Source organism: Lissotriton helveticus, chromosome 4_1, assembly GCF_964261635.1.
Source record: "Lissotriton helveticus chromosome 4_1, aLisHel1.1, whole genome shotgun sequence".
Lineage (NCBI taxonomy): Eukaryota > Metazoa > Chordata > Amphibia > Caudata > Salamandridae > Lissotriton > Lissotriton helveticus.
Genome location: NC_136063.1, coordinates 979,435,529 through 979,453,600, shown reverse-complemented (window position 1 = coordinate 979,453,600; position 18,072 = coordinate 979,435,529). Strand labels below are relative to the sequence as shown.

The following is an 18,072-nucleotide window of genomic DNA, read 5'->3' as shown; positions in this document are numbered from 1 at the left end:
CCAGGGCCCTGAAGGACTCGCTACCCTACTCCCAATTCTTGCGGATAAGGCGGAATTGCTCATCAAAAGCAGACTACTTTAAGGAAGCTAATACCCTTGCCAACAAGCTAAAAACACGAGGCTACCCCAGAAGATTAGTAAAGAATGCTTCCAAAAGGGCCTGGTACTGTCCACGAGAGGTCCTTCTTACACCCAAAACACATGACAAAACAGAGAGGATAGCCTGTGTAACAACCTTTTCCCCTGTTTCCAACAAAATTCGAAAATCTATCCTCAAACACTGGCCAACGCTTAACGCAGGCTCGTTAAGCTTAGAAAGACCACTTTTCGCCTTTAAGAAAAGCAAGAACCTAAAGGACCATTTGGTGAGAGCAGCTCTACCAGCTCCCACTACTAAGGTAACCATAGAATCCAACTGGGGGTTGCCACCGATCTTGGGGCACGTTAAGTGTGGTTGCTGCAATGTGTGTGAGTTCACGATTGAGGCACGTAACTTTAGTCACAGCGGTGTGACTGTTGAAATGAAAAGCTTCACCAACTGCAACAGCAGTAATGTAATTTATGCAATACTTTGTCCTTGCCCAAAAATGTATGTGGGTCAGACCACCCAAAAAGCAAAGACCCGTATATGTCAACATAGAAGTCGCATCAGATGTGGGACCCCCAATGCCCCTCTTGTTGAACATTTTTCTGAATTCAACCACACCGCAAATGACATTAAATGGACAATTCTGAAAACGGTTAAATTACCACAAAGAGGTGGTAACCTGGATCAACTCCTAAATCGCGAGGAATTAAAGACCATCATCCAATTTAACACCATCAACACAGGCCTGAATAGAAGTGAGGACTGGACAACACTTCTCTAACAAGGAAACTGTACTCAAGCACCCTTGAAATGGACAATTAGTTGATGGGCTCAGTTGTACACCTGACATATGCATTGGTTTGTGATGCAATTCACCCTGTCACTTGATATATCACCTCACCTCCTCACAAATTATGCTTTTATTATAATCATTCACTCCAATAAGACTCACTCCCTTCATTTCAAGTCACTAGCTGCAAGAGCCACTTATTTCCTCCCTTCAAAATATATAACAATTGCGCTGTATAGTGGTAATACACCCCCCACGCTTCGTAACAATATTGGTTATGTGCAGGATACTAGCTTCAAGGCACCATTCTAAGATGGCGGTCACAACTGAATGAAGCCTTCATGGCTACGTCTAACTCCCTGGTCATGTGACTGGCAGCGCGCATATCACGATGTCTGCCACGCCTCCCCTCTGATAATCCCTGTAACCGCATAACCCATTGCGGCATCCGGACATCTCCCGACCCTTCGGTAAGTGTCCCTGCCAATGACCCCCTAGAAGTTACTCGACCTTAACTCGTTTCTGTGATCCCTCCCCCAGCGGATCCGTCATCGTACTGACCGCCTCACAACGACAGCTTCACTGCCTCCGTTTCCCGCATCCTAAAAGCAGGACCATGCTGCAGTATACGGAACCCCACATGGCAGCATAGATCTACCAATTCTAAGGTAATTGGTTGCTTGGCAGCAACAAGTTTTAATTTAAAGCACCTTGGAATCGCCATTGACCCCCTCCTTCCTCCTCACAGCGTCCCCCTAATTGCTCATCCAGCGTTGGGACTGGACGCTCCCAGCGAGCGAAGACACCTATCGTATGCCCGCAGCAAGCTGACCAACGGACAGTGTTATTAACCCACGGTAACAAACACGCGCCGACTGCACCCTTGTGCCACCACCACCCCCTGGTTGCCCCTTGTATTCGATTTTAATCCGATCTCCTCCTCACAGAGTTCCGCCAACATTGGTTTGAGACCAGGTACTTGATGCCCCCAAAAGCTTCAACCCATCGTCTTAAGGCTCGCTACCTGCCTACCTGGTATGTCCATAGTAACGTACTAGCCCTTTAATACCGACCCTGGCGGATTCTGGCTAGCAAGACCCTTCCATATCCAAATCGCGCTTAGTGGCATAACTTATTCTATGGCGCTCTAAATTCCGTTATGGTTAATGCACGTTCCAGGCACCAATTGTCTGACGCACCCACTTTTTGGCACTCTACGTCGGTAGGCTCGTTGAAGCCCCAATTGCAGGCACATATACACTGGCCCCCTCACCACCCTCACAGAGTAGCCAGATAGTAGTCCGGACCACCAGCGCACTGCACATTTATTGTGTTTAATGATTGTTGTTTTATTGATGGTTTTATTATGTTTATTGTCCACGCCAACAGGCAACACTTCACCACTGCGATTCCGAATAATGCGAGCAAATGGCTAAGCTGATGTCGTTTATTTTAATTTCAATTCACCTATATCTGTGTATCTTTCTTTCTTCTTCCCTGTTCCTTCCTAACAGGCGTACAAACTTCCTTTGACCCAGGCAAATTAATTGTTTTAGTCCTGAAGATGATCCCTTTATAATTTGAGCGCGGGATCGAAACGTCGACTCCTCTGAGTAGACATACACTTCATTCTGAAAAATTAGTGTATGTGTGTGTTACTCCAGGATACACTGGTAATCTTGATTCCTAACAGTGTCCTGTTAGCTCACTTGTTTGCCTGAAATTCTTGCACTTCACTGCTTTCTTGTTTCCATTTGTCGTACACGGCACAGGACTGTGCCCCACTGTAATATAGTTGAAATGTACTGTTTTTCCTCCAAATAATTTTCTTGATTATTAAATTCCCTGTCCGGCTGGACACGGGACAGAAATATATAGTAGCCTATTGTGGTCTATATGATACATTGATTTATATCATTCCTACGCTGAGGACCCTTTGTTTCCTTAAAAGTACTTGATACCCATGGTCCACAGTTACCTACTGGGTTCCCCCTTGTCTTTTCAAAAGATGTAAAATATTCATGACCAAAATGAAAAGGCATTTTCAGCAATGTTGCTGGCTATGCAATCCAGGAAGATGAAAACAAATATATTTCCATATTTTGGTTACTCGTATTGATCTATCAGAGACTACAAACCGTAGTGTAGGGGAAATACACTGGCTGGCTATCATAAGATGAGAGCCGGACCCTAGCTCTAATACTGTACAAACAAAACTTCCCACAGAGGGGGAGGGTGGGGGACAGGTTTCAGAATCCTTAGCTCAGAAATACTTAACGAAGATGTATGAGGGTTATGTGTAACAAAAAGTAAATGAAAGAAAGGGTTCACAAGTTAAGCAAAAAAGAACAAATGCCAATTGAAATCATAGAATAGTTTGTCATAATGGAAGTTGATGGAAAATTATAAAAAGCAATTTCCTCTAGTGTCCTACATGCACCTCATGTGGCCAACTAGTCCACATGGTTGTTTTGAAGTTGACTGTATGAGGAGTACTTACGTTCTGTCCCAGTTACGTTTAGAGGCATTCTTTCACATTCATATGGCTACAGATAAAAGACAGCTTTTAAACTTGTAAGTGGTTTCAGTTGTTTCCATTCATGATGAGGACCAGTTGCGTGTCATCCGCATATGATCAAAATGTTTATTTAAAGTAGCAAAGAAGGGTGAGGGGAGGCACATAAATGTTGACAAGTGTTGGGCTAAAGCATACAATTGTGGCACGCCGCAACGTAGGTTTTTAACAAGAAGAATGGTGTCAGCCTCTTAAAGTCCTGCCCTCCAGGTGGCCAATATCATACACTAATCAGCAGTGCTAGCTTTTAAGTGTCTAAAACCCACCATGTTGGTGCCATGTAAAACTCCAAAATAAACTGGATCAGCTAGGTCACAAGTACCCCCCTGTACTGGATCTTAACAGGGCTGCAAAATCAGTACTGGTTATGCGGGTACAAACATGATGAACGATGATGGATTCAACCCAGATCTGTGACTGGAGGTGAGTGTCTGAAAAGTTTCAGCGCTCCATCTATCATCTCCTTGTGTTTGCTGTGTTCGCCCTAAGTTGGCATAGTATGCACAGATGTGGGTCGCTTGCTCACTTTGCCACTGGATTCAAGCTAGCCTGGCTGCGGGGTGTTTCCCCGAAACCGGTCCCAGGATGCTGTTTTCCGGTCCATAGAGGACCTGGCTTGGCAGTTCAGGCTGGACTGTTCACATGAGGTACTGGGCCAAGACCGATTTGCATATGACTGGGTCTGAACTGGGGTGTCACAGTGAGCTAAAGAATGATGATGGATTCAACCCAGATCTGTGACAGTGTCTGAAAGGTTTCAGCGCTTTGCCCATCATCTCCTTGTGTTCACATGAGGTACTGGGCCAAGACCGATTTGCATATGACTGGGTCTGAACTGGGGTGTCACAGTGAGCTAAAGAATGATGATGGATTCAACCCAGATCTGTGACAGTGTCTGAAAGGTTTCAGCGCTTTGCCCATCATCTCCTTGTGTTTGCTTCACACATGGTGGAACCAGGGAAAACCTGCCTGCTGTCAGAACCGTAAAAGGCATGGGAAAATGCCATATTACACAGTATCCCACATCCAAAGTCTTAGATACTCTTTCTTTCTTTTAAATCTTTATTCGATCTATGTACAGACAGATCATAAAAGCACAAATTCATCGATTAAATCACATTAAAACTCATTTAGTAAAAAAGCATGAATCATTTTTAAAACCTTATTAAACTTTTAAAATGGGTTATTAAAACCATAATCGGCTGTACAATTTAATTCGGGAAGATTAAGAGTCTTAATTCATCATAGTAAATCCCTGGCCCTTCTATTCCTCCAACAGGCCCATAAAAAGGAGGCTACAAGATAGCAGACATGGGGGTTCGAGAGCGCTTTCAAAAAATGCAGTGCCACTCTGCATTGATAGAAATGTTTCTGCCTTAGAATTGGGAGGGGGAACCTTTTTCTTTAGTTAAGATAAAACGTACAAAAAAAGACCAAATGTAGGTCAGACTGTGGTGAACAGTTATCACAGGAGCAGGGCCATAGATCTGCGTACTTGTACCTCTTCTCTGGGAACCCCAACATCAATGGAATTAAATTCAGGCGGAAGCACAGCAGAATAAATTTGTGTTGGGCTACTGTTACTGTTACGGAAGAAAGGTAACAGTAGCCTTCCTCTGGTCTTTGTGGAATTTGGTCATAGACTGCAAGCGCCTGGGAATGCCTGTTCTTTTCCCAGCGGTCACAGTTGGCCTTCAGCAAAAAAAAGTTTAATTAATTTCTATTTAGGGATCTTAATACAGGCTGTTGGGTTCCTAAAGAGGTCTCCCATCCCGATTACATTCAATTCAATCTCTACACATCTGAGCCAACCAATCCTGCTATGGCCCTCGAGCCCCAGGTAATCACCAATTATACGTTGGGTTAGATTGAGGGTGGCCCTTCGCCAAATCGAGAGCCACAACAGGATGGGTGCCATTCTGATAAAGTCAGACAGATATGGGAGGCCCAATTCGAGGTGTAGAATCTAATTAGATGTGGACGGTGGTAACGAGACCCTGGTCTTAAAAAAGGTGTCTTCCATTATCTGCAGTTGATCGATTTGGGCTATTCACCACACTCCGGCCCCATAGGTTGCCACCGCCTTAGTTTTAGCTAGGTATATGTTTTTTTTATTGTATTAAGAGGGCTGGCGCCTAATTTTTTTTAGCAAAGCCCTTTATGGCTTGGGTTCCTCTTTCCATACCAAGGGCCCTTGCTGCCACTAGTTTGTTCCAGGATTGCTTGTTATCAAACAGGATCCCCAGGTATGGGAAAGAATCAACTACCTCAATTCTTTTTTAGGCCAGATGGAAATATGGTGTTTTAACGCTTCTAGGAGCTCCCGCTTTAATAATGAATGATTTAGATTCGTTCACCCTGAGGTCGAATGAGGCCATAAATTACGCATACACGGATATAAGACTTTTGAAGGGCTATCCCAGTCCTGGCGATTAAAATCGAATCATCAGCGTATGCCAGAATTGGGAGATGTTGTCAAATTTTGGGACATGTAGGGCGAGGCCAGACAGGGCCGCTTCCACCCCGTTGGTGAAGATGGAAAAAAGAAACGGGGCGAGGACACAGCCCTGCCTGACTCCCTTCTCAATCTTGAATGACTGCGTGCACTCCCCATTTCTGCCATACCGCACAGAGGCAGTGGCATTGGCATACAACTGACGAATGAAGCTTAGATACTCAGATTGTGGGGCTTAGAGTAGAATTATTGCGGTGTCCTTGAATATTAGCTGAGAAATGTGTGCTTGATGATTGTGATGGTAAACGCCATAGCAAATGAAAAGCAGACACAATGTTGATCTACGGTTTTCCAAAATAAACGAACTGTGAAACAAGATCATAAAACACACTGGAAAATATTAAAATTAACTCTAAAAACAACAGCATTACGAAGTTATGGGTAAACAATATTTTAAACAACTTTAGAATAACATTCATAGAAGACAGACTGTGAACACCACAAACTAAGTGCACAAGTGGCTACATGCTGCACTAAACTATAATTGTGAAGAAATTAGTAGGTGACAAAGTTCTATGTGCAGTGTATAAACCGTAGCTGGAGAAATAAGCATTTGCAATGCAATAGATCACGCATTTACGCAAGTTTGAGCTATTGACATTGCAAATAACGGTGCCTTTTAATTCTGTTTTTGTTTTTAAATCATAAATAAAAGGCATTGTCATTTACAATACCAATAGCTTAAACTCGAGTAAATGCGAGACCTATTGCGTTGCAAATGCTTGTTCTATTTACAATACCGGCATGGTGTTGCTGTTTGTCCAATTAAGAGACACGCTCAAGAGCAGTTGTTTGTTAATTCAATGTAACTTAAAATTACTAATATCTGCCACCCAAGTATTTCTCGCAGCATTGTGGACCTGTGAAATGTCACTCTTGTAGAAGTGTGATGGTTAGTACATGTGTTCATACTGTCATTGCCAGCGCTGGTAATATGTGGTGCATGCTGCATTTATCTCCTGACGAAGGTCCTGACACTTATTTGCTTATTTTTCAAAAAAGCACTCAATTGTCTGTTCCAGATCCATTTCTGTCGTCCCCTAGTTTTGATCAAATTTTAAGGACTCAGAAGACACAGCTAGAGATACAGATAGATTCAATCTGGAATGCGTAGGATAGTGCAGTGGGTTCAGAGCACAGTCCATACATCTGTATCTAAATTTAACAGGGCAGTTAGGAAGTCTGTCAAGTAAGTAAAATAAGTGCCATTTAGTTGGGAGCCATAAGACTCATTACATTTTCATTTCACTTTATGCCCAGTAGAACCGTGTGACCTTGCAGTCACGTTGCTGTACTATTTCTGCCTTAAAAGGCAAAGAGAAGCAGTTGACGAGCCTCCAGTATAATTAGTAATCTCAGAGATAGGATGGCTTTTTGGAAAGATGCTTCCTTAATGTATATAGGTAGAACATTTGAAAGGGGGTGAAATGCGGTTAAATTGTGAATATCACAGTAGGGAAGCTCAGGAGAAGCGGCAAGGTAAACAGTCAAGCGCTGTTGAAAAAAGAATATAAATGGATAACAGCCAGCGCCTTGAAAATGATGCCGATGGTACTGCTAGCTCATTGAAATTGATGCCGGGGGTACTGGAAGCCAAATAAACGCATTTGATGTGCATCCATTGGATAATTATCCCAATTTTTTTGCTGTTTTTATTAGCATTTTATTATTATTGATATCACTCTGTAACATGAGAAAACAAGCGCGCGGTGAGGCAGAGAGGAGACGCTGCATTTTATTATTAGAAATATAACTCTGTAACACGAGAAAACAAGTGTGCGGTGAGGCAGAGAGGAGACGCCATGCGCGTGCACATCACCTGTCCGTGGGCGCACATGGTTTGTCTCCCTTCGAGCACCAAACCCACAACAATAGTCTCGCCAAGGTGAAGCAGCGCATGCGTTCGCTAGGCGAGACCTAAAAAGGTGTTGTGAAATAGGAATACAAAATGCATAACTTCTTCTTGCTGCAGTATAACTCTAACATTCAAAAGACGTCATTAAAAAGCCCCCCCCCCCTCCCCCCCGGCCACGCTGCAGCCACAAATCTGTACGAGTACTTACTCTGGCTGGGCCCACGCCGACAAACATCTCCAAGAATTCAGACCCATTGACTGTGATAAAGGGCACGTCTGCTTCCCCTGCTGTGGCCTTGGCCAGCAAGGTTTTTCCTGTGCCTGGAGGACCGGTCAAAATGGCCCCCTGAAAGAAGAGCAGACATGGGCAATATAAATAAAATAATACATACATTTATAATGAAATTATCAATTCCATTGCGAAGGTTAAAGGCATCCTGTTCTTTCTCAAATTTGATAAGATCTATTGGCAACCAAAGCAGACACCGATTAAGTAACCTCCGGAACAGCATCTCCCGGGGTCGTAAGTCTACTCAGAGGTTCAGGTATATAAACTTAGACAAATTGTTCCAACAGATAAATAACTTTTCAGCTTCTTACCATCACGGATATTTTAAATTCGTAACCTTTGAAGTTCGCTGCCCATTCGTGGACACTTTTAAAATGATACGAAAAACATCACCAAATAAAGCAAAAACTTCCATGTCGATAAACAGGCAACAGTGGGCTTTTAGCTTAAAAAAATATTTAAAAAATAAATATATATATATATATATATACATATACACACACATACACATTAGAGAATTAGGAATGTAAGCATAGACATTTTTGCTGTCCGGAAATTATTTCATCGCTCCCAATAAAAAGTGAAAAATTAAATGACATTGTTGCAATAGACAGATAGTCTCTCAAAATCAACAACAACAAAAAACAGAACGGTCACTTTAACGCTTCCTTCAATCCCAGCACCACACAGTTACAAGAAGCCAAACTGAGTATTTCAGTTGTTTTTTTAGATCTGTTGATGCCTTTAGTTGTGGATATTAGATTTAAAAAAAACTCTGTCACGTCTGTTCTCAACGCGAACACACATTTTAAGAAATTCAAAGCCTACTAAGATGTACACATGCGACTGTAATTATGAATTAAAGACGCAGAATCCCCGACATATTTAAGCGATTCTAGCGTTTCATTCTTAAGTGATAAAAACACATTTATTTAGACATTTCCATTGCCACAAACTCAATAAAGGCTATTGTTGCAGTTTGACGCCATCTTGTGGCCTCTAGTGGTGAAAACCGAAGACAAAGCACATACAGTACTAGAGGTAGGGAAAACAGCTTTTTACAATAGAGAAAAGACAGCATGCAATAAAGCATTATCAGTCATAATCACCAAAATACATATACAGGGGTGCAGCCCTCAATATAACTACCCAAGACCCAAAGCAGTAATATTCCTCAGGATATCTGAGCCATCCCTGAGATCAAAGACGATGCACCAGAAGAGAGCGGGGCTATGGGCAGTAAGAAGGCGCATGTTATTCCCCTGCGCGGACAATGTTCATATTTTGGGTTTAAAATTAAAAGGAGATGTTTTAGTAAGACAGTATACGGCAAAATGGTTGAAGCTAATGACTGGTTCAAGAGAGCTCATTTCGAAATGGTCGCTCATAGCTGCCAAGGTTTCAGATTGCTTATATGTGACGTTTCAGTGTACTTATGAGGAACATTCAGAGACCAAATGTGTGACACTTAAAGTGATACTTTCTTGCGAGCAAAACCAAGCAATGAAGTCCATGGAAACAGATAAATGTCAGAAATGACACCTATTTGAGCAACAAGAAACGCAAGTGCTTCCAGTCGCAGGCTGGGACCTCATAGCACTATATACACAAGTCACTATTTCCGTTGAGCGAGCCAGGATTCAGTTTCTTTCTTCTCTGGCTACACAGAAACAGACCGGATCTGCAGCGATTGAGATGCATTCTGAAACCTCATTGGAACGCCCCTCAACAGGTGCCAACACCAATACCCAACTCTTCTTCAGCTTTCTGCCGTGCACATATTACTCCAGCACCCTTCTCTAAAAGTGAAAACTCTTCCACTGACTTGCACAACCTCTTCACATCCTACATGACTTCTTTCACACCTCTTCTGAGCACCGCAGCTGAGCTGCTTGTAGTAACAGGGACAAATTAGGACATTCATTGGTGGCTCCAAACAGTCAGTGTAAAATTACTAGCCCATTTTAACTTGGCTACATACACTCCTTTTATCACAACTTAAGTTTGAAATTCAACTCCTTTCCTCTATCTATACAGTGCTACCACATTAGTATGATCTCAATCTCGAACAGCACTGTGACCGATATCACTGACTCATTCGCTCAGGTCCTGCATTAGCGCTGGAGGCGGCCGATGCGACAATCTTTTTTGGCACCCCCATCAACCTCTTTTTCCACGGATTGCCTCACTACCACTCTCCAACAGTGCAGGGACTGGAGTGGAATGTAGTTGGATGGATTGGACTGAGTGGGGTGGACTGAACTGGGGTGGAGTGGATTGGATTGGGGTGGAGCGGGTGGACTTGGGTAGAGTGGGGTGGATTGGAGTAGAGTGAGGGTGACTAGGGTAGAGTGAGGGTGACTGGAGTAGAGTGAGGGTGACTGGAGTAGAGTGAGGGTGACTGGAGTAGAGTGAGGGTGACTGGAGTAGAGTGAGGGTGACTGGAGTAGAGTGAGGGTGACTGGAGTAGAGTGAGGGTGACTGGAGTAGAGTGAGGGTGACTGGAGTAGAGTGAGGGTGACTGGAGTAGAGTGAGGGTGACTGGAGTAGAGTGAGGGTGACTGGAGTAGAGTGAGGGTGACTGGAGTAGAGTGAGGGTGACTGGAGTAGAGTGAGGGTGACCGGAGTAGAGTGGGGTGGACTGTAGTGGAATGGGGTGGACTGGAGTGAGGTGGACGGAGTGGGGTGGACTGGAGTGGGGTGGACTGGAGTGGGGTGGACTGGAGTGGGGTGGACTGGAGTGGGGTGGACTGGAGTGGGGTGGACGGAGTGGGGTGGACTGGAGTGGGCTGGATGGGGTGGGGTGGACGGGGTGGGGTGGACTGGAGTGGGGTGGACTGGAGTGGGGTGGACTGGAGTGGGGTGGACTAGAGTGGGGTGGACTGGAGTGGGGTGGACGGGGTGGGGTGGACGGAGTGGGGTGGACGGGGTGGGGTGGACGGAGTGGGGTGGACTGGAGTGGGGTGGACGGAGTGGGGTGGACGGAGTGGGGTGGACGGAGTGGGGTGGACTGGAGTGAGGTGGACAGAGGGGGTGGACAGAGGGGGTGGACCGGAGTGGGGTGGACGCGGTGGGGTGGACTGGAGTGGTGTGGACTGGATTGGAGTGGAGTGGAGTGGGGTGGAATGGAGGGCAGTGGGGTGAATTGGACAGGCTTGGGTTGTAGCAGGGATTCTGCTTAGAAACAGAACTGTCTAGGACCACAGAACATCAATATGTAGGGACCGAGTCACCATACCACATCAGCACCTATGGACCCAAATCGAACTAATAGTGCCTCACTTGCCCTCCTAACCTTTATAATAAGACAAGTGATTTGGCACCCCAAAACACAACACTCTAGACACTCTCAGGGATCGTTGTAGCAGGTCATCACCTTTCGTTCTCTCACTCATACATGTTATTATTATTATTATTATTAATAACAAGGCCAGCAACCCAGCCGTAGGGTGGCGCCAGTAGCTGAAAAACAACCAGGTGACTCCCTCCCCCAGATTCACGTAGGGCCCGGCACTGCCAGGGTAATGACACTGACAGACTTCTTCGAATAGGATCATCATGTAGTGACAGACAGGCCACAAGACATGATGGTACAGCCTCTGAGGCAGCAAAGGCAGGTCTGAATGATTCAATGCAACCAACAGCTGAGAAGACTGCAGTTGCAGGCTGCTTAATCATGTAGTGACAGTGTACTGGGGAGGCACAACGACTTGCTGCCTGGATGGTGCCACTCTGTTACGGAGCCAGGAGGGAGGAGGGAGAGTTATGATACTGGGAATGTGGGGATGTTGCTGGATATGGGCATGCTTGCTAGATGTTAATTTCTTTCGCAAATTGTTTGTCTGTTTTTCAGGGGGAGGGAAGGGATTAAAAAAGGAAAGCAGATGCTCGGAACGTTTGTTAGATGTTCACACTTGCTTCTGAGTTTGTATTTCCAGCGCTCTAACGATATTTGCCGCCCGACCTTCGGGTTGTGGGCTAAATGGCCGTGTGTTGCTCTACCGCCTATCTTGTGCACTACAAACGGTGAATAGCTGGAATACTGTTTGATTACTGGTATTTTCTGTGTATCTGCAATAAAAAAAAATAAAAAAAAATCATGTAGTGACAGTCTGTGAAATTAAACTTACTGAGGCCAGTAAGCAGAGTGTGGGTCTCGCCACAGCAGCACAGTAGAAATCAACACACTGCTATTTTAAGGCAGCTCTTGAGTCCTCTCGTCCGTCGCTGCCACTCTCTCCTGGCCGGCTTGTGCCTGCAGTTTGCTGCAGACGGTGTCAAGGCACTAATAGTGCAGTGATGCCGACCACCACACTAAAAATCGTTAGTCTAACCCCTGACGCATAATACTTGGCAGGGCTGGTCTCACTGTGGATGTTGAAGTAGATGAGGGTGTTACTTAATATTGGGCACTTCCAATTTTAGGTTGGATGTAAAGTACGCATTCTGCACTGTGTCTCACAATGAGCCCCTCCCTCAGCGTTGAGACCAACTAAACATTAAATAATTTCTAAAAAAACATAAAGGTCAATGGCATGGGTTCACAGACCCTCTCAATAGGAAAAAGCATTGGCAAAGTCAAAGGATGTGGGTGTATTGTGAAAATGAATGTAGCATATGCACATTAAAGCCAGAAAAGTTAAGAATCCAAAATATTGACCAAGATGCTGGGAAGTGTTATCAGAGAGGTTTCTGATAATTAGCCTAGAAATGGTTACACATTTTTGGCGCAGTTTTCTCAAACTTGAAAGAGCAAAACTGCACATTATTTTCCCAAATACAAAAGCAGAGAGCTAGAATATATGTTGGTCAAATGTATAGAGAATTAGCTAATGATTCCACAAAATACTTGTCAAAAGAGTATGCCCTTAAAAGGTAGGGGGAAAATGTAAGTAAAAACAGTCAGACACACACAGAATAACAGCGAGACAATGTCGACTGGAGACCGACAAAATGGCTGCCTTCTCATTTCTCTGTCTCAGTATCTCCTCATAATATTGGAAGTTGCGGCTCTTAAAGGAAATGTGAAAATTATCACTAAGGTTTCAATGCACAAGGAAGTGTGCAGCTCTCAGACCCACCTTTTCAACTTAACAGCCCAAGTTTGGTTTCTTTCTTGTATTCAGGAACATTTTGATACATCAAGAGTTGCGCATTTGGGCATCATTTCATGCACTTCAGAGACACGTCATGCCCTGTCAATTCAACTCATCTCGTTTTACAGAGACTCAATGTTCTGTGAAGCCATTCATGTTAAAATCATACAATTTCTGCACCTTATATAAATAGCCCCTTGGTTCTTTATATTCATCTGGTTAATGGCGCTTCTACTGACTGACATCTCTTCAAATAACTGCTTCTGTGCACACTATCTTCTCAAACAATCTTTGAAACATCACATTTTCATATGAAAGTATCAATGTTAAGTCAATAATGATGAACTCTTCATTTGTATCTTCATTTGTCTGATGAATATTTCATTACTTGGGGTTACTCCATGGCCAATTCCTGTATATTTTACTAACATGGCGAAAACAAAGAAAATTAAAGTGCTGGGGAAATAAAAAAAAATAGTCCATAATAAATCAATTATACTTATTCTAACTAGTCACTGTCCTCCTAACCTCAGAATGGAAGCTTTTCAGATTGACTGTAACAAAAATAATTCTTCTTCCTCTGGTTTCTTGCCTGGGAGTGAGGGGAACTGAACCTGCTCTCTACATCCTTGAACCCAAGTTTCTCCGAGGGCTTGTTGGCTTGCCTCCTGGTATCTGAAGTCTCAGGGTTACAAAAGACTTCTTACAACTCTTCTGGTGCTTCTGTACTCTGCCATCTGTGAGTCCTACCCTTCCCTGAGGTGCCCCCTCCAGCCCTGGGGATCAAAGGTGGCTTCTGAAGCGGTTTTCTGCAAAAATTGACCCAGTGACCCCTTAGGCTGATTGGACCTGACACAGTGCTCTCCGATTCCAACACAGAGCTGATTCGGTGACAATGCGGATCCTGACTGCAATGTTCGCTGACGACGCAGAGCCGATCCGAAGACCTCACTGCGAGGCTTGACTTCAACTCCGCACCAATCCTTTGATACAAACTAGGATGCTCGACTCCCACGCATCGACCTGACTGAGTGGATCGGCACGGACGCAGGGAGTCCTTGATGCCAATGATTGCTCCATACAGGCTACTTTTTCAGCAGGCCCTGTAGCCGGCCTGCCCTCCATCGCGGTTGGCCCGAACTTTGGATTTACCCCCAGGTAGTACGACCTCAAGTAACATTTGAGAGATATTAATTGATAAGCACTGTTTTTGGATCTACCCCCATGTAGCACGACCTCAAGTAACCTTTGAGCGCTATTGATTGCTAAGCACTGTTTTTGGATTTAATCTTTAAAAATGTATATTTTGACTTCTACAGATTGGGCTTTTGTAGTCGTGGGCTTGTTTTGCTCAGATAAATATTATCTATTGTTCTAAATTGGTGTGGAGTCTTTTTGTGGTGTTTTCATTGTGTTACTGTAATTAAAGAGTGTAAAAATACTTTACACATTGCCTCTTAAGTTAAGCCGGACTGCTCTGTGCCAAGTTGCCAGAGGGTGAGTACAGGTTAATTTAGGCTGTGTATTTGACTCACCCTGATTAGGATTGTGGTTCCAGCTAGTACAGGGTGCATTCTCTGCCAACCAGAAACCTCAACAGTCCTTTACTGGACACACCATTCACACACATTCACCTAGACAGACAACATGTAGCCACCATGCTGCTCACAGTGTGCACCATACCCCTAGTGATGGGAATGAGAGGACCCAACTTGAGAAGGGCTTGGGGAATTTTATAAGGGGATGCTAGTAGGGCCTCTTCCCTTTTGGTTAAAAATGTTTCTGCCTCTTAAGTATCAGATGACACCAGTCTTCCAGTTTCTTTATGAGTACTACAGCCACCCTTGAGCAATGGTGTTGGCTGCACCCCCTGGTCAGTAAAGCTTACGGCCTCTCTGGCGTTGCTATTGTAAGCACTGGCATTGAACTTGCAGGTTATAGAGCCCACTGGGAGCAAATCAGGGTATGTCAGAAAAGATAGGAGGTAGTCTGACTCTCCACCATCCTAGTACATTTGTCTATAAAATGTTTGTTAAGAAATGGCTTTTGGCAGGCTTCACCCTCACCTTTGGCCCTACTTTCTGGTTACTCTGGACTGATGTTGCTGGTTTTTAGACACTGTAATTCCACTTAGTCCTGTCAAACAGGCCTCGGTGCCAGTGATCTGACTCTTTAAAATGTATTTGTTTAATTGCTCTATACCCAATTGCAATAACTTAACATACGTCCCTGTCTATAGTACCTGTGGAACCCAGGACCTGTAAGTGAACGTGTCCCTCGTGGACTGCAGCAGTGATGTTGCCACCACAAGTATGACAAAGTAAAGCAGGTCTCCCAGACTGCCATTGCAGACTGGTTGAGCAGTTTCTAAACTGCTAACTGAACGTTGCCATTTAAAGCAATGCCAAAGTCCAAACCATCCTTTTTAATATATATGTGATCCCTAAGGCAGCTCTAATTAGCCCTAAGGGTGCTGTTTATTTACAGGTGGGAAATGTGTTTTCACAGGTCCTGACAGTAAAAACCCTGCATTCTCATTTTTACTGTGGAAAGGCTAGTAGTTGCATCAGCGGGTACAGAGTTACATGCTGACAACTTCTGAATGGGACTACAAACTATGGTACTTCAAGGTATCAAAAGAATTAGTGCATTAAACCTGACTTGTTGCTCAAGGCACATTTAATATAACTTTTGCACAAAAGGCACTTTAGAAAGTTGCCACTTTGTTGCCCAAAAGCTTCAAGTGGCTATTTACAGTTGCACAAAAGCTATTATCCTCTAGACAGCCTTCTGCCCTCCTGGGGGAGGTGTAAAAGACTCCCAAGACGCAGCACAAAGGGGCTGCTGTTGGATCAGGTGTGACCTCCTCCTGGAAGGAAGGCCAAACGGAGTGTGAGCCAGAAGGAGAGCTTCAAAGGGGAAGCCACCTTTGAGGGGCAAACGGTGGTCTCACTCAAAAGGGGCTTCTCTTTTGTTTTTACAGACAGGCTGGTATCATGGACAAAGGAGAAGCTGCTGCCAAACCATTTTTCCATGGGTGGTAGCCTCCGGGCAGCTACACCTCTGTCATGGGCTAGGGAGTTTCACACGCCAAGAGAAGAGTTCTGCCATGTTACAAGTGCGCACCTTCATGTAGTTGGGCATGAAGTTGGTACCTCGTTCAAATACCACCTCCTTGGGGAAATCCACATGGGTAAAGATCCCCATCAATGCCCTGGCCACAACAGGTGCAGTCACTGTTCTCAGAAGGCTAGCGTTCGGGTGCCATGTTCCACCAAGACCAGAATGAATCTGTTGCCCATGGCTGCCTTGGTATCGAGAGGCCCCACAATGTTGATGGTAACTCGATCAAAAGGGGTGACAATGACAGGGAAAGGGTGCAGGGGGATTTGCAACCCCCCCAGACTTGGCACTCACCTGGCAGGTAGCACAGGACATACAGAACGCATCTGAGGCCTTCCTCATTTGAAGCCAATAAAATTGGGGGACAAGCCTGCAAAGGTCTTGTCTTGCCCCAAATGAACTGCCAGTGGCACATCATGAGCCAGACCCAGTAGGAAGGTCTTAAAGCGCTGGGGTACCACCAACATATTTGTTGCACCAGGCTCAGGAACCTTAGGCTCACTATACAGCAGATCATTCTCCCAGTAGATCAGGTGCTACCCAGAGGCATCACCAGCTGCCTGGGCCTCAGCCTGACGCCCAAGACCCTCAAAAGTAGGGCACTCTTTCTGATCCTTGTAGAATTCTTCCCTGGAGGGACCCCCTTCCTCTTTCCAATTGGTAAGCTCAGGCAGTTTACAAAGTTCTTTACCAGAAAGTACTGGGGTGTCCTCCTCCGGGACCGTGGGAATTTCAAGAGTGGGTAACCAGTGCCCCTTGTCCTTCCTATTTTTGCCAAGTACCTAGGCCATTCTTCCAGGCTCCAGGTCCTTCTGACCATCCTCATGATCTGCCATGGACTGTGTGGTCAGGCACACCCACTCAGACAACCCCATCATCTCCAAGTGTGACCTGAGCTCCACCTCCTTCCAGATGGTGTGTTCCAGGTCGTTACCCAGCAGACAATCCACAGGCTTTGATGGACTCAAATCTACCGTCAGCAGATCTGCGTACCTCCTCTACTCAAAGGGAATCAGAGACACAGGGTAGTGGCTCTCACAGTTGTCAGCAGCAACAACTTGGTGGACCATGTTAGATACTACCTGTTCTGAAGACACCAGTTGATACATGATGGTTTGTCATGTTGGCTCCTATGTCTCTCAGAGCCTTCACCCTCTGCCCATTAATGGACACACACAAACTGTACCTTTTAGTATTGTCAGGCATGTGGATTCGCTGTTTCATCTTTTCATCACCCAGGGTCACTAGGGTCAATTCAACACTCCTCCCAAAACTATCTGGGGCAATTTCCTTCCCAAGCGCTACACTAGCCAAACACAGAGAATGCACACCAGTGGGGGGCTGTGCCCGCTTGGGACACTTGGCATTCCTTTTGTAGTGCATTCCTGCTGGCACTCATAGTACTTCATCGGAGCCTTCCCGGCAGACTTGTTCCCAGGGAACCATTTATTCTTCTTATCAACAAGGGGCAGGGAACCCTGACCCCTTTAGAGAACTCATTGCTCTTTTTGTGCCCCCTCACCTTCTGGTGAGGACCCGGTCTACCTTTGTGGTAATCCCCTCAGATACCTTCCAGTGGACCCTGGGGCTGACCCAGGAGTCCACCACCTTAGCATTCTGTCTGGGGTCAGTGAGCTTACTGTCAATAAGGGGTTGGCGCAGATGTGGAGAGCAAAGAATGAAAATATGCTCTATTGCAAACAAATTATACAGCCCATGGGAATCGTTTTCCCTGCTGTCC

At 45.0% G+C, this 18,072-nt stretch overlaps 1 protein-coding gene across 2 annotated transcripts in view; it reads right to left on the bottom strand.

Annotated features, from left to right (window-relative positions):
- Positions 1-18,072, bottom strand: part of AFG3L2 (AFG3 like matrix AAA peptidase subunit 2) — a 217,583-nt gene that overhangs the window by 103,961 nt on the left and 95,550 nt on the right. For both annotated transcript variants that reach the window (XM_078687596.1, XM_078687597.1), the window contains one exon: positions 8,032-8,169. In XM_078687596.1, the coding sequence (XP_078543722.1) occupies positions 8,032-8,169 (138 nt within the window). The remainder of the gene's footprint in view (positions 1-8,031; positions 8,170-18,072) is intronic.